General features: G+C 34.8%; 2 protein-coding genes across 2 annotated transcripts; one reads left to right on the plus strand and one right to left on the minus strand.

Moving 5' to 3' along the window:
* Nucleotides 1–2,159: 2,159 nt before the first annotated feature.
* Nucleotides 2,160–8,848, plus strand: LOC108215820 (TOM1-like protein 6). Its single transcript, XM_017388405.2, has 9 exons — nt 2,160–2,653; nt 3,503–3,581; nt 3,677–3,775; nt 5,298–5,411; nt 6,137–6,300; nt 6,416–6,497; nt 6,585–6,670; nt 6,786–7,067; nt 7,668–8,848. Exons 1-9 carry the CDS (start codon nt 2,514–2,516, stop codon nt 8,527–8,529), a joined length of 1,908 nt encoding a protein of 635 aa, XP_017243894.1. The 5' UTR covers nt 2,160–2,513; the 3' UTR covers nt 8,530–8,848.
* A 408-nt stretch (nt 8,849–9,256) lies between these two features.
* LOC108218533 (regulatory-associated protein of TOR 1-like) lies at nt 9,257–24,112 on the minus strand. The gene is made up of 23 exons (XM_017391514.2): nt 23,455–24,112; nt 22,676–22,778; nt 21,518–21,600; nt 21,269–21,427; nt 21,061–21,177; nt 20,789–20,952; nt 20,101–20,255; nt 19,865–20,009; nt 19,711–19,789; nt 19,492–19,593; nt 16,958–17,041; nt 16,765–16,875; nt 16,315–16,668; nt 16,044–16,224; nt 15,179–15,763; nt 14,497–14,829; nt 14,270–14,393; nt 13,788–13,912; nt 13,558–13,703; nt 12,422–12,523; nt 10,318–10,403; nt 10,149–10,224; nt 9,257–9,997 (listed from the first exon to the last, which is right to left on the minus strand). The coding sequence occupies exons 1-23, from the start codon at nt 23,746–23,748 to the stop codon at nt 9,677–9,679; spliced, it is 4,029 nt and encodes a 1,342-aa protein (XP_017247003.2). The 5' UTR covers nt 23,749–24,112; the 3' UTR covers nt 9,257–9,676.
* Between the last annotated feature and the right edge of the window lie 790 nt (nt 24,113–24,902).

Genomic DNA, 24,902 nt, shown 5'->3' on the forward strand with positions numbered 1-24,902 from the left:
ATATAGTGAGTTTATAGGACCTAACATTTTGCTTTTGGGATTGGCTTTTTACTCATTTTTCTTGTAACTTTAAAGTTTTCTTACTTCGGTTTCTTCCCAGTTCGACATGACATTAGATCCATAAAATATAATTTTATTACACAATTTAAAATTAGATATAGTACATGAGAGAAAAGATTAATATCTTGAAGAATAAGATGGGGAACAGACTCTTCTATTTGAGCATTACTACACTAAGGCCTCATTTGTTTACTTCTGAACGCGTATGAATAGAGCTGAACTGAGCGATTCCTTTCATTAAGCTCGTTTGGGCCTCTACTTTGCATAGCTGACCGAATCTGAAATGTGCTGATCCATCCATTCCAAAAATCGTGTATGACCCAATCATATACATTTATATTAGGTCATGGCACTCAACACTCAGGTTAATCAGCCAACAACTTGATAAATTCTTCGCACCATAAACATTGAGTTACTTGTTCAAATTGCATTAAAATTTTGAAGAGTTTTTTAAATTTTGTATTTATTTTAATTGATTTTATTAAATTTAATTTAGATTAAAAGTTTTTAATTTATTTACATTTTTACTCTTTAAAGTAGAATCTTGTAGCTTTCATAATTAACTATCAATCAAAAAATGGGTAAAATTTGAAAAAAAAAATATCATTCAAATATTTTGAAAAAATTATCAAACAATATTATTCATTCAGAATTCAGATAATTTATTCATTCAGATCAATCAGATATATTAATCATTCATATCAAAATTGTTCAGATTTGCCAAATGACCCCTAATATTCTATTAGTCCTTAAATAAATTTAATTGTTTTGCTACTTTATATTGTAATTATACATAACAATCGATTTATCTAACAAATTAAATGTAATGATGAATTTATATATGTAATATATTTATTAATCTAGCAATCAAACTGATGGTGGTGATTAATTTATCATCGAACTCCATCAATTATTATTTAAATAATTAATAAAATTCAATATCATTGATGGTAGTAACAATTTATACACAAATTTTAGGGAAATTATCTTGTATACTTTTTTTTCAATCTTATTTTCAAAAATATTACCTTCTCCAATCTATTTTCAAAAATACCAACTTCTCTAAAATCTTTCAAATATACTATCTTTTTGAAAATAAGATTGGAGAAGGTAGTATTTTTGAAAATAAGATTGAAAACTTGGTTATGAATAAAAAAAAAACTCCAAATTTTACCGTTAAAATGTACTGTGTCTCAAGTGCAAATGGGCTCATAAATGATAAATCCATACATGCGCATAACAAATTTAAGATGAATGTCTTTCGTTGCAAGAAAATAACAGAAAATTTGTTACTACAATCTCTTGCAAGAACGGGATGAATGACCTAGAGTCTGTTGTTTATAACTTATTATTTAATGTAACTTATGTGATAAATTAGGAGTTTAAAATGTTTGTTTGGATAATTATGACTTATTTATGATTTATAGGCTATGTTTGAAAATTTGCGGTTAGCTGTTAGCGGATTGAATTAAATGATTTGACAAGCTGATTGAAGTAGATGTTTTGATTAGCAGATTGAATTAGTTGTTTCTCGTAAAACTGTCTGATAAATAGTTGATTGATTGGGTTTTTCTGATACAAACCAAAATCTGATACAAACCAAAACCTCTGACTCAAAAAACTCCTCAAAATAGCTTTCAAAATCAGTTTTTTGGATTCAAACCTCTGAACACTAATATTAGCGGATTCTAGTAGTCAAACTTCTACAACAACTCAAACCATAAATTTTGCTTCAACCTCTAACTTCCAAACATGACCAGAGACTATAAAAAATATAATAATAAAAACAAAAGTGATTTATGGATAATTTATGACTTATGGGAAATTTTTATAAAAAAAAAAAGTTAAAAAAATTAAGTCACTGAAAAGAATACCTCACACTAACTTTTGATCTTAAATCAGTTTCTAACTTAATTCTAGCTTTAAACCAACTTCAATTTTATTACACAAATGAACATTTTTTCGACTTAAAACTAGAAACTCGATATCACCCGACCTTTTTAACCTTTTAATTTATGGGAACCACCACTAAAGTTGTATAAAGACAAGTAAAGGGAAAAAATGATGACCAAAACACAAAAAAGAGGAATAATGGGGGAATATAATAGAGTACACAAAGAACAAAAGTCTTCCCTTTAAATGTAACACTTCACTTGGTTATTCTTCTTCCTCTCAGAAATTCTCAGTTTTGTCTTTTTGAGCTTTCCATGAGAAGTGGCAGCTTCTCTTCAAACTCCGTCCATATATCATAAACTGATGCACATATACATACATATTATCTTTTCGTATATCTGTATATCTTGTTTACTCTGATTCTTCTATATTTCTGGCCTACAAAGAAAATTGATACTACTGAGACTCAGAGAGAGAGGGAGTGAGGGAGAGAGAGGGAGGGAGGGGGAGAGAGAGAGAGAGAGTGAGAGGGAGGGAAGGAGGGAGGGAGAGAGAGAGAGATGATGAAGTATCCATCTTCTTCATCATCATCTGCATATTCAGCAAATGTTCTTGTTGAAAAAGCCACCAGTGAATTTCTCAGTGGCCCAGATTGGACTATTAACATTGATATTTGTGATGCCATTAATCTCAATCATGGGTACTTTCTTCTGCCGCCCTCTTTCTTTTCTTCATTTTAATATTCGTTTTCGTGTCTCTTCTTATTTTCATTTTAAAGAAAGTTTCAAGAAAGATATAGAATAAAGTTGATCTTTTTATACTTAGTTTTAATTTGGGAGTTACAAGTTACAACTTATTTGTTTCTATGCATGCATGGTTCAATATGGGCTTGAATGCTTTCTGTTCTTAATTTATGATGGCAAGTGGGAAAAGGAAAAAAAAATGTTTATATTTAATTTCCATTGTTTGTGGAGTAAATACAGTGTGGAGGATTGTGTCTTATTCAGTTTATAGATAGATGGTTATGAAAAACTCTGTTAGTTTTTATTAACTGAGAAGGCCCTTCAACTATCATGCTTTCTTGTAATGTCTTATTTTGATTTTTGAACAAGTGTGACATTGTCTGGTAGACTAGTGAACGTCAGACTTAAATCTAACTCGATGATCAACATTATTACATCGATGAATGTGAAACTAAACGAACAACAAATGACTCGTTCATTAAAATCTTATTCCTTTAGGTTATATATTCTTTTTATCCAATTTCAATAAGTTTTAGATGCAAAGTTTGACAAGTTTACAAACAAACAAATTAAACAGAAACCGAATATTGCAGGCCCTGGTGGATGAGGGTGTTCGTGTGAAGTCTGTTGACGGTGATGAGGATTTTTAATTTATTTTTTTTAAAATTTATTCTAAATGGGATGGTCTAGCTAAAATCACAAAACCTTGTCATGCCCAATTCTTCATCATGAAGGAATAGCTAGTATTTAATATGATCACATATATTAAATTTCATAATAATATGATCGCATTATTCCTTCCACAGGCTAGCAAAAGATGTTGTCAAGGCTTTGAAAAAAAGGTTGCAGCACAAGAACCCTCATGTGCACCTACTGGCCTTGACGGTATAGTCACCAACTATAAGCAATGTACTCATTACACATTTTTTGTGAAATCACACTGAATTGGATCCTATACATTATGTATGTGTTTGTTTTAGCTTTTGGAGACAATGGTGAAGAATTGTGGTGATCATGTGCATGCTGTAATCATCGAAAGGAATGTACTACAGGATATGATCAAGATTGTGAAGAAAAAGGCAAGTTCCCTATTCTGTGTTCCATTCATTTATGTTTTTATGGATGACAAAGCTCCGACCATTGCTTTTGCTTTATCTTCTCTATTACATATGTTTTGTATTTAACATTTTTCTGATTTGTGTATACATATATCCCTAATTTGGTATCATTCAAAAAAAAGATTTCAGTGTGGTTACTTGCGAAGATTTGTGGTATATATTTAGAGATCGTACTATAGTATATTAGTATGCATGCATCTGCTTGACATGAATAGACTTTTTTAAGCTAAATATCTTTATGAAAGCTAAGGCATGACTTATCTTGTGAGCTCGACAATGAGCAGTGAGGATGACAGTTCAGTTGGGCAGCTGAATTATATACAAAGTCGATCAACGAAGCTTTTCTGTTTTTCAAATGGAAGAAAATGATGGAAGGATGGTTCCTTATCAGCCTATGAAACATAAGCAGAAAGCATAAATCAGAAGTCGTTATGGATTTCTAACTTATTTTTGGGGGTGTGAATTGGGATAAAAATCATATCGTGCAAGGGATTAATGATCGTATATGAAATAAGTATATAACTAGTGGCCACTACATTATAAGCTTGAGTCTGGGGGATTGACATCTTAAATTTAAGGTAATTTTGAAACAAAAAATGTACTAGTATGATATTATTTATTGGTGCCATGTGGCAATGGCACAAAAACTGACTTATTTCAATATATCTGTCCAAGTAAATTTGAATGAATTTCATTAATCACATGTTATGGGCATAAGACAATGTCTACTTCTGTTCTGTGGTTGCAAACATTATGTGTAAGCGAATCCATTTGAATGAACCAAAATTTGTAGAGCTGTAAACGAACCGAGCTGGTCGTTAAGAAACTCGACTCGACTCGGTAAGAAGCTCGACTCGGTTCGGCTCGGCTCGTTAACGAGCTCGAGTTCGAACAACGAAATCTGTTCGATAAGCTTAACGAGTCGATCCGAGCTTTTTAGATGTCCGACTCGACTCGACTCGATTTTGACTCGAACTCGAGTTCGACTCGTTAAACTCGAACTCGGACTCGACTCGGTAAGCTATATACATTAAAAAAATAATCTTTTTTATATTATTTAAAGAATGGATTAACAATAAGATTTTTGGTTTTTGTTCTTTTTATTTTAAACTTTTAATTTTTAATATTTTTTAAGTGTGTAGACAAAATCAAAGCCAAGAAAAGAAAAAAAGTTGAAATTTTTATCGATCGACTCGGTTTCGACTCGACTCGGTATCGACTCGACTCGGTTCGTTAAGAACTCGAACTCGACTCGGTCGTTAACGAACTCGAGTTCGAACCAAGAAAAAAGATCGATATGATAATCGAGTTTGGCTCGACTCGGTAAAAAAAAGCTCGACTCGAACTCGAACTCGGTAAAACTCGACTCGACTCGGTTCGTTTACAGCCCTAAAAATTTGTTTCACTCTAAATTAGCCTTGTGTGATGGTTACGTTATCAGATATATGGAGCCTAAGATATATGTTCGGATGATATTTTGCAGACAACCATGGGTGTTAGGGAGAAGATCTTGGTGTTGCTGGACTCTTGGCAAGAAGCATTTGGCGGAGCTGGTGGAAAATATCCTCAATTTTACTGGTCATACGAAGAATTAAGGGTTAGTGTCTTCATTTTTCTATGGTTTGTTGGTGAGTATGGTGACAGTTGTTTCGCGGGTAAATTAGATCATTAGTCTAAAAATACGGTGCTTCACCTGAAGAGTGTATAATATTCATTTCTTTAGTTATGAGACTTTAGGTTGTAAGTCGCATAAACTTGGTATCAACTCTTAACTAATTTTCTGTGTGGCATGAATATGCATTCAATATTCTCCTACAAACCTAATTTAAAAAAAATTATTATGCATGTCAAATGTCATAAACATTCAATTTAACAAAAGATTAAAACTCACTTCTAGCCTCTGAAGCGGGTCACTTCGAATCCAAAGTTGGGGTACTAACCAAATATTGACAATAGTGAGTGGAATCGGTTTTTATTATATCAATTCAATTGAAGTGTTAGGATTTAGGCCTAAAATGTATGTGAAAGTATTTTTAGCAAATAATTTCAAGATGCTTAATCTTTGAGTTTCATTCTAGAGAGAATATGATAGGAAGTGCCAGTTCATTTAGAAATCATTCTTGACATGTGAGATCTCACACTATTTGTATTAAACCTCGATTAAGAGTAGAAAAAAATATTATGATCTATGTGGTAGTGACAAGCCTGTACGATTTTCTCTGTTTTTAGCTAAATGATCTATGCTTGTTCAAGCGGCAGTATTCTATGTATTAGTTATTAGTATTTACCTAGAATGTTCCTGAGGATAACTAACTTTGGCAGCGATCTGGAGTTGAATTTCCCCAACGTGCATCAGATTCTGTGCTGATCTTCACGCCTCAAGTAACCCATTCAACAGCTGGACATGCATTTGCAGGTTATGGGATTCCAAGCAGTTCTTCAACTACACTTGAGGAAGCCCTGGCTTCTGAAGTAGAAACTCTAAGGTGACTTCTAATTGTTATACGACTGTTGTTGCATACTTCCCTTGTATAATGTTACACCTGATCTCGTCTTATATCACACCTGATCTTATTTGATCAATCTTTATTTAACCTTAAGTATGTCAAGCATAAGTTCGATGCAAGAAGTTCTGGATCTTTTATCTGCCATGTTGCAGGCTGTGGATACAAATGACCGAACGGTCTGTACAATATACTTGCCTTTTCCATATTCTTACAATCTTACTAGCCTACTGGGTAACCTATAATATCTGTATTTTGCTTTTTAGGCCATACAGGATGAAGTCATAGTTGATCTAGTTGAACAGTGCCGTTCTAATCATAAGAAACTAATGCCGATGCTAACTACAACTGGGCAAGTTCCCTTCCTTTTATTGTCTGATATAACTAAGTATAAAATCACTGCTCTTGCTAGACATGATTGTGCTTTTTGTGGCTCAGTTTCTGAATAAATTATCATTTACTGGCAGGGATGAAGAACTTCTAGCTAAAGGACTGGAGTTGAACGATAACATACAAAATGAGCTTGCTAAACATGATGCTATAGCTCTGAATCACGTGCTGCCAACTGAAGTGATAAACTCCAAACCTCAACTGAGTGAGGTGCCTAATTCCAGCCTCAAAGGGGATGAAGATAGCTGGTTTAGATCATCTCCACATGTGGTACCCTGTGCACCTTTAACTGTTGAGACAAAACATGTGGCTGAGGAAGAGGAAGAAGAAGATGATGAATTTGCGCAGCTAGCTAGAAGGTCAGTAACATTAACACTTTTTACAACCAAACACTGCACTTGCAACAAACATCTATTTTGTCCTTCACTTACCTTTACTATCTCTATTTTATACTGTTGATGCGTGTGAATGAGGTGACTTAATATACTAGTGTCCACTGGACAGAGGCTGAATACATATGTTCTTTTCTTTTCTTTTTCTTTTTTTTTTTGCCAAGTGAATGCATATTTTCAAATCATACAAACACACACATTTCTGTGTGTGAATAGTTATGATTTGGTAAACATACAAGTATATGATGAATTTTATTTTGAATCACATTTGATTGGAAGATGTGACTTTTACCTACTAGAAGCATTATGCAATAGATTTTTTGCTATTTTCTTTGTAATACCTGCAATACACTCAGCACATGTGCTATACAAATAAAGTCTAACGTTGCTCTCAAGACTGGAGTATAATTGCGATGGTTGATTTTAAAACTGGAAGGCTTATATGGATCTGCAGTCGTGTGTCGTGTTGATTTGGAAGGCTTATAAGGATCTGCAGTTGTGTGTTGTGTTAATTTACAAGTGAGTTGCCTTCAACAAATTTGTTGACCATATGTTCTGTCACTCCAGGCATTCAAAAATACAGCCAGCCCCATCACAAGACAAATATGTTGGAGTTGGTGAAACTCAACCTTCGTTGAGCAATGCATTGGCTTCAACTGATCCACTGAATCACGTGAAAACCACCAAGGAGCAAGACATGATTGACTTCTTAAGTCTCACCTTGTCAAGTACAGGTACACACATTCTGGAATCATCTTCACTGACCATGCAACAAGCATCTGGATTGCCGAGTGCTCAAGAATCTTCATTCAATCAGCAAAAGCATACTGGAAAGCAGGTAGATTTCAGTGGCCATGTGGCTGCTTGGGCTCAGCCTCAGATCCAGCAGCAGCAACTACATCATCAGATTCAGCCACAACCACAGATAAAGGCTATGATTCAGCCACAACCACAGTCCCTGCCTGCACCTCAACCGCCATTGCAACCCGAGTCACGTAATCAATCTCAACAACCACTATTTCAAATACAGTCTCAGTCTCCCCAGTTTTCTTCTGGCTATCCACCCAGTCAACCTCAACCACCACAATTTCAAACACATGCTCAGTCTCCACAGTTTCCTTTGGTCTATCCGCCCCCGCCATGGGCTGCAACCTCTGGTTATTATGCAAATCCAGCGCAACAATCAAGCACTGCATCTAATGGACCTGTGCAAGGAACTGGATCACTTCAGCAGGTAACCTCAGCTCATCACTTTGAAAGCAAAGAGTTATATTGTGGTGAACATGCACAATTAAGTTCAATGCCGAGAGGCGATGCTTTCACAGCAGGACAAACACCTTTTATACCTACATACAGATTGTTTGAGGATCGAAATGTGTGGGGCAATGGAGATGGACGGTACAAGACAAACACATCCCCCAGCTTATAGGGAACTACTCAAAGTATGGTACGGTGGAGGAAGTGATGTGCTTCTTTGTGTGCCTTTTTTCCTCGTGTTATCCGTTGCATCTGCAGTGTGATCATTGTCAAGATGGTGCAGCATTGTTGTTTCCTTTCTCTATTTTCTGCTTTTAACTTTAGGTTGCAGCAACCCAAAATGATAGATGAGGGCTGCCTACAGTCATTACTTGACATTCAATGGAACTTGCTACCAAGTATATGCCATACATAATTATATCGGTTTAGTAAGTGTTGTTTTCTTACAATTTTGGCGATGGTGCTCATATGAATAAGGGTTTTTCTAGTACTGTGTTATCTACGTCAATCATGTATGGAGGTCTTTATCTACGTCAAAACCACCACCTAATTAAAAAGTAGTTTTATCAATAGTTGGTAACATGTGCTCATGAACATACGCTAGAAAGTGCTCATGAACATACGCTAGAAAATCCCACCACCTAATTAAAAAGTAGTTTTATCAATAGTTGGTAACATGTGCTCATGAACATACGCTAGAAAATCGGTAACGTGTGCTCATGGACATGCGCTAGATAATTATGTATCACTTTGTTTTGCTTGGACAAACTCTTGCATTCCTAGAGTTCAAACTGCCAACTCCAGTAATTCTTCTGGATGATAATTTTTCAGCTAATGAAAAGTGAAAAAAGACAAAAATTTAAGGCTGTGTGCAGACTGCAAGTCTGCAACTAATGATATAGGTCGACAAAGAACATGCCTTTATATAACTTTGTATAATTATATAATTAAATATTTGCTGACTCTATACAAATTGAACACTGGGTAGAGAAGAAAATCAAAGATTACACACAGAACACAGAAATAACTTTGAACATGAACAGAGAATATTTACACCCACATTCTATTATTAGTTGAAGCCTCCAGAATGAACATTGTCGACCTTGTGGACCCTTTACACCGGAGGCTTAACAAAATATGTAGAGTACAGATCCCAGCTTCTGAACCTTGCAACTTCACATCTGTGGCCTTGACTGGGAAAGCAAGTGCTACCAACTATTTGTTCGATATATACAATGCACTGGTGTCCAATGCTTTGTATATGATCTTTCAAGTCCCGGTGTCATTCCACAGATAGACGTCTATACAGCAAGATCTCATCAGCATAAATTGAAACACAAGCATCTGTCTGCAGCACCTGCAGCAAGCAGTAACTGATAAGGATGGAAGGTGAGGCAGTTTACTGATCCTATCTTCTGAGCCATGAAGGTTGGGGAGTATCGAATTGTGCCCAGCTGTTCACCCTCCATGTTAAACACTTTAATTAGTTGTCTGGCTGAACCACTAGCAATTAAGGGTGCATGTCTGTGAACAGCTAGAGATGTAAGTGAGCCCCTGTGAGCATCAATTGTTAAGTAGGTATCATTGTGGCGTCTGACATCGAGGAACTGAATATCACCGGCCTGAGAAGCACTCACAATCTGAAAAATAACATGTATAACAAAATTAGTTACTTTGATGCTAATCTTGTTCAGTTATTTGAATTCAATAATATCATTTCCTTTTCTCTGCTATTTTGCTTTAGAGCAAGGTTCAATTTAGTAAAGAGAGATAAGACAGTCCAAATTTTACCTTAGCCGGATCAAGTCCAGGTTGAAAACCAATCTCCACAACTCTCTGGGTGTGTAATTGAGTCGAACAAACAAGCCTGATTTCATGAAGGGATCACAAAGTCAGTACATGCACGACAAATACATGTAAATGTCCAATCAAAAGTAACAGAGAACAGGGATATAATTACATTTCAGGTGTTCGAATGTCAAAGATTCTAACAGAACCATCCACAAAACCAGCAGCAAATTGGCCGCTATGAATTTGAGAAGCACACTTCAAGAGAAAAAATAAGATACATCAGTATGTTGAAAAGTTAAAACTGGGAAGGCAGGGAGATACAGAAACAAGACACCATACATGTATACACAAGGAACAGCACACAAAAGCATATACGCACAGCACAGATATAACTTTAAGATCCTAAAAACCTATACTGTGTGAAGTCACTATATGCAACCTGGTGAAACAAAGGAGGCATTAAAAGCTTCAACCAACAATGCCATAGCATTCGATCAAAAAAAAAAAAGTTCAGATCTAGTTGCATCTCTCTCCAACTTTGCTATCTGAACCACTTATAAAGAGTCCTAGAAAACGCCAGAGTGTGCTTGTATATGTCTTCAGGATACAGAATGTTAGTAATATATCATTACTATCTATTTTCCTTCTTTTTTTTAGTAAAACCATTCCCTGTTCCCTACAGCTTCACTATCCAATAAGTCCTGGGTTGACAACACCTATGTTACTCCGACTCGGGTGACACTAGGAAGTGTCAAACACAACACATATCTGAGCGTAGGACTCAAAAAATCTTAAAATTGGGGACACTGTCCTATTTTTTTGAACACAGGTAAGGGGACACAGCAAACTGCATTAATAAACAAGCATGGTAAGTAGATACCTTAACAAAAAGTAACTATCAAGTATCAAGTTATTATAATCAAACACAAATTTGTAAAAAAAAATTCAAATTTGGGATCTTCTTTGCCTGTTTTCAATTTTTGCTTTCTTTTTTCAAGTTTACACTGTATATTCAACTTAAATGTGGTCTTTTAGTGGGTCAAAGTGTCCACATTTCAGTCAAAGGATCCGACACGGAGTAACTGTCATGCCCGAGTGTCAGATACGGGTACGACAACCTAAACAAAAGAGTCAGAGTCACAACTATTTGTCAAAAATTTATTGTATGTGATGTATATGAGAACTTGACTGCAATACGATACAATTATATATTTCTAACAAATCATTTCAAATACAAAGTTACTAACCACTGGTCCAACTTGACAATGGTTTTAACTTTTAGGTAACTATATCTGATATATATTGCAGATACTCGCACTTTAATAACTGATGAAATTCTTTCATGTGATTATGCATATATATATATATGGTCGTGCTCAGTGGAGAACAGTTTTTAGTGTGAGAACACTATTGTTCTGCTGCAGAACAATAGAACATTCAAAAAGTGAAAATTTTCCAAAACAATTGTTCTGCACTTTCTAAGAAGTGCAGAACAATTGTTCTCACTATTCTCACAAACAAAATGTTCTCTCTCCCTCTCCCTTTCCCTCTCTCTCTCTCTCTCTCTATATATATATATATATAGAGACCAAATCACATGAAAAAGTTTTTAGTTACAAACGTATAAACTTTTTCCAAAGTGTTAATCCTTAATTACAAAAGTTTACATGTTGAAAATAATTAAAAAGAAATTAACCTTTTATTAGGGAAAAAAAATCGTACGGCGTGTATTTAGCACACTTATTCAACATCTCTACTGAACATTTGTTATAAAAATGTTGAATAATTTATGTTTATATTTACAGTATCCTTCCAGGGTTTTCACCAATACCAAATTAGGGTATAGAAATATGAGATATTGATTATTTAAGACAGTTTTCTTAGTTGTAACATTTTAAAAATAGTTTAGGTACTTGGTTCAACACAAATATAACTAATAATTATTGTTCAACAGCCATGTTGAACACTCATTATAAAAGAACTTCGATATATCATAAAAATAACTACAAATATGTATTATTAATATAGTAGTAATAGTTTTCAACTATTTACAAAAATAGCAATAGAATTATATTACACGGTTCACAAGAAAATAAACTTGCAGAAACTGAGTAGTGAGCACATAAACTCCGGTAAACTGAAAATTTTTGAAGAAAAGTAAACATCATTTACAAGGAGAAATAACAAAGAAGAAAGGCCCATTTGACATAAATGTGTGCCTGCACTTGTGTGAGTGTTACTGTAATTAGTTAGAAACAGAAGATAGAGCCTACCAATGCTGAGACACTGCATTCTGCATCCAAAGGGATAGTATTAACAAGCTGCTCCTTGTCCAAATCCCACACCATGGAGGAAGATACTTCACCAGAAGCATACTGAAAGCATATAATGAGAAATGGCTGGTAAATTATATTTCAAGTTTTCAACACAACATATCAAATCCTGGATATATTTTTCTATAATCCCGATCATAAAATTTTGGGGTTAAATGGCTAATTCATAACTAAGTTAGTTAAAAACTTGCAGTTTGATCATGTTGTTAAAAAAGCTCACAGTCAACTAATGAAGTATTTAAAAACTTACATATCAGTCATTGCTGTTAACTCCGTTAAAAACATTAACGGAAATAAGCCATCTTTCAAAAAGATCACTATAACAAGAATAATAATACAAAAACATCACTCAAAAATAATAAGCATCACCCTCTCCAGTTACAACATCTAATAGCAGCTCTTTTATACAAACACCAACCTCCATCATCTCCTACGGCCATGGACTCCCTCGCCGTCGACTGCAAGCCTCCGGCTACCAACAGTCGACCCCGCCTCAACTTCGATTAAGAGCAGCCCAAACAACAACTATCACCGCCACTATTATGCATACACAGCCGTCCTTCATCTCCTCCACCTCTCTATCTCTTTCCAACCCCATCTCATCATCATCTGTAATGGCGGAATCCGCCGCGCCATCTCGACTAATCCGAGCTCCACCGCCATCAGCCACACCTTTGTTGTCAAACCCAACCCCCACGCAACAACATATACACAAAATCAAAACTCTCTCGATTCACGGCGGCTAATGAAACGTGATTTTATGTTTTATTTTGAATTTAAATTTAATTAAGATTGGGTCGGGTCGGGTAAACGGGTATTTTAACGGAGAACGTTAAAAGTCAATAAATTTTAACGTTCGTGTAAGTTTCTGTTAGCAAGATCGTTCGATTGAAAATTATATGAAGCAAAGTTATGTGTTTGAAAGCTTTTTCAACAACATGACCAAACTGCAAATTTTTAACCAGCTTAGTTATGTATTATCTATTTAACCCTAAAATTTTGCCAAGTAAAGGTCGCATCAATAAAGGTCGAACAAACACAAAATTTGATAGCAATGTAATTCAAAACAGACGTACCATGTATCCTGATTGTTGCTGCCAATCCACAACGGCATTTACACATCGGACACTAGGTTTATGACCTGGGATAGAAGAAAAAGCAGTTACAAGTTTCTGTTTGCTTCTCACAGAGTAATCTTTCCATATTCGGATACTTCCATCACCTACATTGTGCAAATTAGGATTAAATCATTGTGAAACAAAACCTTTCAAGTCTCCAAGAAGAAAAACCCAGAAGTAGGAATTACTTGAAGCAGCGAGAAGCAAGCTATTGTCAAGCTCGTTTATCAGGCATAGCTTTGAGATACCTTTGTCTGGAAACTCATGATTACTGAAAGAATTTAGTATAGTAGCATCTTCGTAATTCCATACCCTAAGACGATGAAGATACAAAGGAAACATAAGTTAAATACTAAACAAAAATTAGCATACTTATGAAGTTAATATACTTAGAAGCCTAACCAAATCATTCCTCCCAGTATGCAAGAAATTCCTTGCCAGTTTAACCATACTACGAAAATATTTAAAGTAAAAACTTACGTCTTGAGATGTCTATAGAAATTTAAACCTTGCAACATTTTGACAAATCCTTGTCCGACAAATTCCATTTCCAAATATTAAGTTTAAAGTTCATATATAAACATCATTTCTGAATGATTAATGGGATTTGTCTCCCTATAACGACTGTGTCAACTTTAAAATGAGTGAGAGAGAAGTAAAAACAGCTTACCTGATTCTCTCACTATCATCTGCAGCAACAACAATTGGGGAGAACGGTTGAAGCAGAGCTGTCTTGATACCGGACTCAACTTTTGTATCCCAAGTAGCTATAGGATTGTTTAGCTTGTTTACAGCTGCCAGGTAAATGGACCAAAAATTTGAGAAATGTTAAGAGAAAAAATTAGATTTGTGAATGTCTTAATCAAGAACAGGAAACAAGAAATCACTTAGACGCACAAGTGTGCTGGCATTTTGAAATATGGTCAAGGGCATGCTTCTCCCTCTCATCTCTTTTAGCAGTCATTTCTTCACTATCCTCTGCTGCACTAAGAAGTGGCTTTGAAAAGTGAATACAGCTCCAGTTATAGATAGTAGATTGAGGAAGGAAGCTTCGATCAGAAGCCCCAGGTGCTCCACCAGAACCTAAAAGTGGATCAGCTAACCCCGAGTCTGGGGAAGACATTAGGTGTGGCCTGAATTCCAAGGAATAAACTCTTCGCATGCCTGTTGTCAAGTAACTTGGCCTTGGAGGACTAACTGGAGGAGTACTAAAAGTCAGGGGCAAATGTCCTGCAGTTAACACGAATGCCATTTAGTGAGATCCATTAACCAGATAACCAACTGATAATAATAATAACAGTACAGTACTGTTATTTTCTGGAAGTCTGCAAATAATCATACCCATACACTTCATGTATCATTTTCTATTTTCGAAGATATCAGGTTATATATTGCATTATGCTGCATGTTATTCATTTTCTAAATCTATTTCACAACATGATGAGCTAATATACATGCAGGCATGTGCACTACAATTTGCGGACATCCTCAAGTCCTACTCTCACATCAGAAACCGTTTGTTTGGTCAGATTATCTATGCACTGCATCTACAGAATCACAAGCAGTAAATGAATTTTACCTGCATTCATATCAAACCAAGACGATGAACGAGCTAATCCGGCAAGACTATTGATAGGGGAAGTTATTGATTCACTTGGTCTTGAACTGCTAGCAGCTGATTTTACGGATTTAGCCACAACTTGTTCTATACCAATAATTGATAGTACTCGCCTGCCAAGCCCTGCAATGCGTGGTGACGGATCCTTAGCAAGTGTACACATTGCAGACACACATTGTGAATACAAGGCATTATCCAAGTGCTTTGATCTCATATGGTTCCCGACACCATTACAGTTATTCATTATCCCAGAATCTGAATGTAGAGAAGAATCATCAGAAACTGGGGATCCACTCATTATTCCAGAAGATGCAAGGGGGCTACTGGTAGAGGCCCTTCCGTCACGACTCGCTGATTGGCTGTCACCACCAACTCTCATAACAGGGCCAATATGTGAATACTGATTAGGAGTAGTATGGCCGCTAACTGTACCCTTGATAGCAAAAGATGGCAAGGAGCTCAACACAGAATTAGACTGAGGCTTCCACATTGCTGCAGCAACTGATTTCAAGTGCTTTTTGTGGCCGAATGCAAACCGTGCCAAAGCTGTAAATATAATAATTTCACAAAACCAAAAAGTAAAATATGATGCTTATTAACGTTTTAACTATATCACTATTCCACATATAATATATGTAACCAGTTATGCCATTTTTGTACATCAAGTCAACTTTGGTGCAGTGAAATATGAATTTCACAGTTAAATGTGAAATCAATGATGTTTAAAGGGGGGGAGATTTAAAAAATTTTATTATATGCAAGTTCTGAGGAAAAAGTTCTTAAACACGTATGTTCAGCTGTAAAGAAATAACGAGTTGCTACATACCTACAGCAATCTCTGTCCTGACTAATGGACTTCCATCTGAAACAACATTTAAAAGGCTCTTTACAATGCTAATTTCAGCCTTTACTTTTTCATCATCATCCTCATCGCCCTCTTCATCTCTAGCTGAATCAAATCCAACATTAAGCAGCGTACCCAAAGCAAATATAGATGCAGCTCTGACCTGAAATGTTTATGATACTTTGCAAGTAACTACTAATACGTATCCAGAAAATCAATTTTAAAAATCCAATTTACAAAAATTATGGTGAACCTCAGGTTGGGGCTCAGAAAGTAGATTTGCAAATATAGCGGGGGCGTCTGCTTGCAATCCAATAACTTGTGCCTCAGTAAAATCTTCCCACAGCTTTCCCAGACAGATACACAACCACTGCAGATATAGTGGGTCTGCTGGTGCATCATTTGAGGTGGGACCCTGAAGATGATTTAAGCAGACATGTATCAGACCAGCTTCAGTGCAGGCTTCCTGGCCCCGCCTATGTCCATCAACAATGACTGCTAAAACAAATGCTGCCATTGCACGCTGTTCTGGAAAAGCTTCCAAACAATCAAGAAACCTAATAAAATATGTATGCCCACCATCCTTGACCAAATCAACCTGACAAGACTATCAAGACAAAAAAATTCAGTAAGTACATTTTCAAGATTTGGTTGTGATTAAAAGCCAGGGGAGCATTTTAATTCACGAAGCCACAAAAGAGACCTTATCAAGTGCAAGGATCTTTGTCCAAATAAACACAAGAATTTGTCTAAGTTCTGGAGTAGTTGTTTGCAAAAGCTTTAGGACATACGGAAATATCCCAACTGACAATGCCTGCCAGAACATATATTTTTTCAGAATTAATAAACCAATTATTAAAAAAAGAAAAAAGAGGTAAAAGTTGAGAGGTTTTTACCAGATCAACTGCCCATGGCCCCATATCGAGAAATCTTCCTAAAAGCACCAGTGCATGGACACGATGGCACTGACTAAGCAAAACCTAAGCATTGGCATGATTATTAGTATTTACAGCCAATGACAAGTTGACGGGAAAAATATATTACAAATCGAAAGTTATTAGGACGAACATATATCACTAATATCGGAACAAGCAAAAAGAGATTAAATAATAACAAAGAGTTCAACTAATGGTAAGCTATTAACCACACAATTATAAACAAGGTGGCCAAACACAAATACCCATATATCCTAAGAATCTGACAGAAATCAAGATGAAGAAAGAAGGCTCCAAGTGTTTTCTTAATTTCTGTTCCAACGGAATTACAGAATAGGTGCATCTTGCAGCAAATATTACAAGACACCATGATTCCTGACAGTTATATAAATGCCTTTCCTCTGATTTGAAGACCTAACTCATCTCCACGATGGTGCATGACCAACATACACAAATCAAACGCTCAGTTTGAAGGTTTGACAGTCATTCTTTTCCTTTTTACTTGGCACCACCGTCTATATAACTTGTGCAAAATTTTATGTATGTTTTTCATGTCAATGAAAAAAAGGAAAGGAGAGATTTGAAATTATGCATCTCTTAATCTTCTGTATTAAAAAAAAATGGAAATCACATAACCGTGTTCCTATCAAAAATCAAAATTTCCTATAATCCTTAGACCAGGAAAGTTAAACAGGTCACATATACGTAATTTACTAAGCTGAAAGAGTGAGGTGTCATTAAACATGTGTATCGTTCAAAAATTGCGGATGTGATAATGTGATAATTGATATCCATTTTGCAATTGTAAGATGAACAAAAGGCGCATAATATAACTGGTTAATTCAGTAACATTATATACACCTAAAGTCATTAAACAAGATAAAGAAGTCAACTTAAAAATATACGCATGTATATCGTTTAAAAATTGCGGATGTGATATCCATTTTGCAATTGTAAGATGCACAAAAGGAACATAATATAACTGGTTAATTCAGCAACATTCTATACACCTAAAGTCATTAAACAAGATAAAGGATCCAAAATTTTGCAGATACCAGAACCTCAGAATATGAGTTACTTTACAGGATTGAAACGGGAAAAGAAACAAGCAACAGAATACAGAAAACCAAGTGTATTTTTATCTATATATAAAATCAATTCAAGTTGTCTCATTTCAAGTCTAATATACCAAAATGATACTTGTGTGTGTTCACATATAAATTCATTAAAGTAAAGAAAAAAAATATCAGCATCAACAAGATATGTCCCATAGGCCATAATTTGCTCAATATATTGAAATAGTGTTCCTAATTAGTCTGGAATCCCTTTTGGTTATTCAAATTCGAAAATATTATTACAGTCAGGAAATTTGTAGCTAAAGGCAACACTAAAATCTCTTAATACATTAAAAGTGAACATAAAGCATACAGGGATATACAACATATCAAGGGGAATTAGAAAAGAGAAACTGCTTCTAGAAAGCTGAAGCTTGAAGATTCATAGGTGAGGTATACAATTTTGCTTTATCCCCGTCAAATAAAATACCATATATTAAAGGTTACCAACAACTTCCTTTCAAAAAATACCACGGATTTCAAGAAAAAAAAATAAGTTAAAGATGTGATTGTTGATTCCCTACTAAATTTTCTATCATATTATATAATTAAAACAAAGAATCATTACAGACAAGGTCCTAAAAGTTAATGCCTGCACCGTTTTACGACTTACGAGTAAAAGAGAAAATGATTTGATTTTAATCCTGCCTAGATCTAATATATCCCTGAAAAACTAACAAAAAATTAATCATCCTGTCACACTCGACCTGTCCACAATCAAAATTCCACCTTTTATTTAATTAAATTATATACAGCTGATAGTTACCAAAGAAATGTATTGTTTCTCAAATAGATCAACATAATTAAAACTTAATTTACCATATTAACGAAACGTTGAATATAGTTTTGAGGCAAACAGTATATGAAATGTGGACAAAATGCACAGGACAGAGAGTTTTAAAAAAAAAATTCAAAATATTATTATTTATTTGCAATTAAAATAGATCACTATAATAACAAGCAGTTAAAATATATGAAATAAATAAGTACAATATAGAATAAGATTATATATTTACAGAACAATCTATGGAAGTGTCTATATATATAATTACAATCCTCACCAAAATCACTAGAAGGTACATCCACTCTTAGAAACACCTAGTAAATATTAGAACCTCAATTACAAGTGAAACCCCACATCGTAAAAGATGAAACTTAATCTTGTACTACTTCCAATAAGTCTAACCAAAAAGGATATTCATTAAATATGACTAAAATTTATTGCTTCTTGTTAAATATTAGTAAAAGGGCCAGATATTATGTCAAGTACATACATATCGTTAACATGACCTCGGAATGCCTTTTATATTCATAACGTATGAAGAAACATATAATAACCTAGTTTAGTGAACCTGTGGACTACAGAAAAGAAAAAAATACCTGGAGAACAATAGGCAACTGTTCAGGTGGCTTCTTATGTTCGGATCCATGATCAAGCCAAACCTCGAAAGCAGTCAACTGTTCTGTGAAGAAGGGACTTGGCTAGGCTCACAAAATACAGAAAAAACAGTAAGCATCAAGTAAACATAGTTAGACATATTCTAATTATGTGCTTGTTTTCTGCAAGCGCGTATTAAAGGTAAAATTAACAATAGATACCTGGAATTCAGCATTTGGATCCTCAACTAATCCTGGAAGCTGAGAAAGACAGATTTCTGCAGCCATATCCCAAGCATCCCTGCAATTACTTGAAGGTTCAAAAGATAGAAAATCAAAGATTAACAATTCTTCTTAAAGATAAAAATCCACCAACCACATATGATGTTGATGTGTGGCAGGCAATGCCGGATATGAAATCGGAGAGCAATTTGCAGAACGCATAATCCTCTCTGCAAGTAAGAAATTTCGAAACAGACTGGCAACCAACAGATCTTGTCGGAACAGTCTCTGAAATAGATCTGCAGAATGAGAACTCAAGTGATTAAAATACCATCCAGTCAGAGATATAGGCAACTAAACTCACATCGAATCACAAACTCCCTCATGTACCATGTGGTAAGACATTCCACGCAATTGTATCCGTCACTGCTGTAAAAATCCAATTCAGCTCCCCCAGCAGTGTTTTCCTATCTGTTTGCCTACCAGGGATTCTATCAATCAGTGAATAATCAAGAGACTCGTGAAGCAACGAGCGGGTGCAGAACCTGAAGATCATAATGAAAATCAGAAACACTGTAAAGGGGAGTCGCATATGATGGTATATATCAGCGCATTAAGGTTATATAGTTGTATCACAGGTCATTGAAAAACAAATATCAGAAAAACAACACCGTTACTAAATGAAACCTAATATTGGAAGTCAACAGTAATTCCAAAACCCCAATTGAGTCTTTTAGAAGTTCAAACTTGAATAACGGGGTGCTGCTAACACAAAATGATATAGCAGATAAGCGTACTATACTTAACCAACCAGGTCGCATTTTTTAGTATTTAACCATAACATAAGATGTACAATTTTAGATAGTTCCATCTTCTCCTAACTCACCCTACCAATTTTGTTCCAACTTTTGAAGTCGGAACTTAACAAGTATTAAGGGTTGCAATGTTGTTTTATAAATTAATAGTCTCACAGAATTTCACATATGATGGACCACAATGGTAAATAACCCTGTAGCAATTAACATGATTGATTGCTACAAAACCTAATCAAATAAAAAGGTAACAGATGGATCATTACCATCTCAGTGCCATCTTGATAGGAGTGGTAAGGCAGGACGTAAATATATCAGCAGGGAACTCAACACTCTGAGGAAGTGTCTCGTGGGCTTCACAAGCTGCCAATAAGATACAATCCCTAGCAGGAGTTCCAGCAGAAGGGCTGGTAGGTGTCCAATCTTGGAGCTGTTAACAGTAAAATATAAAAAGTTGTGAGAGCTATAAAATAAATTGAATTACGTCCATTTCATTACAACCTCAATAATCCAACAAGTCACACCAAGTTGTCCATACCTCTATGAAGGCATTTACAATCATTCCAGCAGCAGAGCAGTCAAAAACGTAAATTGAAGGTGTCTTTAACCAGGAGTCGAGTTCACTGATGGGTAATGGAATGTATTGGGTATAACTCTACACCATATGTTGAAATGACGTCAAGGTCTAACATAAAAGAAAAAAAAAATCGAATAGAATGCAATACGTTACAGAACAACAGAAAAACCTTATTGAATAACCAAATTTCGCCATTGGCAGTTGGCTTTGGGACACCATGTCCGTTGTAGTGAAACAATACCCTCTCTGACTTCGCATATTTACGACATGTATTACAGAGTTTCTTTATTTCTTCAACAGTAGGATCTAACTGAATCTTGTATCTTGCCTGACAATATTAATTATTCAATTGTTTGGATAATAACAAGTTTGTAAAAGTTAAGAACTGATAAAAAAAAGAAAGAAACAGTATAGTAACCTTTGCTTGCCACCTTTCATACTGATAACTCAAAGTTCTGCCGATTGTTTCAAGTGCCTTCTGAGGTGCCATAGAAAATGGATCTGCATATGGATGGCATATAGTGCTTAAAAAAGTGAAAATATCACAAAGAAGGCTATCAGAATGATATAATAATTCAAGTCAGAGTATCCCCCTTTAATACATAATGTTGAGATTAAGACAGCAGAAACAGGAGGGACTGTAATTTCACCAGAAGCGTGTTAACTAATACAAAGTCACGGCACAGTGAAGGGTACACTACTAACAAGAATTTATGCTCATCAGCTGTCCAATTAAAAAGAAAAGAAAACGAAGGAGTACACAGAAAACCTTTAGCAACAACAAGTTTAGCTGATCAAATGAAGCTAGAGATATGTTGAGATTAATGAATATGACGCAGAACACCAGAATAAAAACTTTAAACTACCTAAAGAAGATGGGAATAGGAAGAGTGAGACATAGGGCATTGTTCAACTTTCGGAAATACTTGATTTATCATGCTTTGGGATGGAGGGTGATTTATATAAATAATATATTATGGTTACTCCAACATGTATTAAATAACATGGAACCAAAAAGTAGAAAACATTTGTGATAAATTGATGTAGATCAGGATTAACTTGCATACCTTATTGTTTGCCACACTAAAAGTCAATTTATGTAGTAATCTAAAAGTGCAAAACACTTAGCAGGAGCTTTATAGGACTTGCAAGTTACTAGGACACATTTAGAAAAAAAATTAGAACTACCGGTTTTGATCGGAAAGTCCAGAAGAGGATGATAAGGAAGATAAGCATGTAAGTATTTGCATTAACAGATATTTCAGGATGCAATTTCTAAAAGAGTTAAACTTAATTGTCATAACTTCAATATAACTTGAGATTATTCTCTAATATAAGTTTAAAAGAGTTGAGAGCTTCGTGTATAGTAGCTATTTAGTCACACATGTATGTATAATGTATATTATTACATAAGGATAAACAATCAATAGAGGGAAACAACAATTTTTTTTGATTTTAGATGTTAGGAAAGAACCGCAACATGGTGGAACCTTAGTAATAGCATGTACAATACATATACACAAGAAAACCCTACACAGTAGACATAAGATAAATTAGGCCAGGTAATGGAATGTACCTATCCAGCACTCCATTCTGGCACAAGGTGATATCTTTATTACATCAGGAGGATCAACGGTGATATTTAAACATAGAACAAGAGCCACGCATCCCGTCTTCATCTGCAAGATGATATCACAGAATATATAAGGTGGAACTACATTTGAATGAAACTACTCTACGTAAAACAAAAAATAAGTTAATGGAAGAAGAAAAACATTAAGAAACATGATGAAGCAAGTAGCTTGATTAATCAACTTTTCACCCTTCAAAGAATGTCAAACCCCACAAGATCGCTGTGATCAGGTTTCTTTTGTTCACTTTTCTAAAAGTGCATTGTACACCATGAAGTTGTTTCAGCAAAATTGTACATTCTCCTAGAAAATACATCTAAGATATCCTTTTTGCTCCCAATCATAATTTCACTGATGCAGATTGTAGAACATATAAATAAATTCAAGGATTTAGAAACCACAAGGCTAAGAACATAATGAATAAAAAACAAGGGTTATTTAGCGAACATCTCGACATTATACTTATTACTACCAAAATTTTAAACAGATGGTTCAAAGTACGTCAAATGGAATCTTTTAACCATTTCCAAAAAGTGCTATAAAATGTCTAAACCACTCCAAAATGAAGTTTTAAAATAAAAATAAGCTATATGAGATCGAACTAACCAACTAAATTTATCAACATATATAATCAAAACAAAACCAAATCGTTTCCAGTGCAATAAAACAAGAAATAAACGCAACTCAACCATCAGATCACACAAAAACCACCACACCAACTTACTCTATCTTTTGGCCGCCACTTCGACACCAACCCCGTATTCGACGGCCCCGCAGGCACACCAACTTCAAACGCCTCATGTCTCATCTCACACAACACACTTGTTTGCGGCAAATACGCCATACTCGTCACCGTAACCACACTCCTATCCCCAAACCCTCCCCCAACCACCTCCAAATCCCCACCATTCCGCTCCTCCACCTCCTCACTAACACTAACACTACACTGATCCAAATGATTCGACACCAGAGTCACCGACTGCGAGAATCGAGAAGCCATCAAATCTCCCAATGCCATTCAACCCAACTCGATTTCACTCCCCGCTCCAAATCCTTCAAATCCAACTTAATTCAGCCTTTCCCTAACCGCACCTTCATCGCAAGATCAACAAATTCAATCCATAAACCCTACCTATCCAATCGAAAAAATCGAAGCTTTTCGAGTCAATTGGAGTAAAGAAACAGAGGTTTAAACACTAGTACAGCTCAATTGATGTGCAAGTTGAAGTATAGATACAGATATGTGTGTATAGCTGTGTGTGTATGTAGCTGATATATGAGCTCTGAAAACCCTAAAAGAAACCCTAGGTGTGTGCGATGATGAAGACGAGACTCGAAAATGTGTTATGCTATGTGTGTATTGTATCTATATATTTTATTTTACTTGATTTATAGCTGTGGGCACATGCTTTATATATATTTTTTATTTATCTAAATTTTCCTTTTGTCACCTAAAAGAATTAAATTACAAATAAGATTATAAGAAGATTCCTAAATTCATAAATGAATTTTAGTTTATAGGTTGTCAAAATAAAAATGGTCAAAATAAAAATTAATATATTAATTTCATATAAGTTTTTTGTCATGCATTATATTTCAATGTAAATAATTTTGTTTAATGAATGAGCATTTAGAATAAAAAGAAACTGATTGTTGTGTCATTGATACGTGTCAAGCATACTGGCATGTGTTACAAATTTACATTTGTTAAGCTAAAAGACAAGATTGTAACTAAAATTATGAGTTTTCCTTAAAATATTGTAAAGTTTAACTTTTTGTAAGTAAGGAGTTAACAACTTGTAACCGCGTAAATTTATTTTATATTTTAAATAATAATATTATAAAAGTCATTTGAATATAGTTAATTTAAAATTTTTTTATTATATGTAAGTTTTGCATATCAGTATAACTTACATTTTCATTGAATTTGAAAAAGGATCGATGCCAGAAATCTTAAATAATTGTTTATCAACAATTATGTAAAATATTAGTTAGTAATATAATTATATTTTAAAAAAATTGGTTAGCTATATTTTTGACAAAAGGAAAAGTAGGATTTCTAATGTTTTTTAACATATATTAAAAAAATACTCTCTAAAATTATGTAACTATAGATTAGATTTGTGACGGTTGAATTCCGTAACAGCACTTGAAAATGCTAGCGTCATTCGT

Source organism: Daucus carota, chromosome 4 (genome assembly GCF_001625215.2).
Source record: "Daucus carota subsp. sativus chromosome 4, DH1 v3.0, whole genome shotgun sequence".
In the NCBI taxonomy this organism is placed as follows: domain Eukaryota; kingdom Viridiplantae; phylum Streptophyta; class Magnoliopsida; order Apiales; family Apiaceae; genus Daucus; species Daucus carota.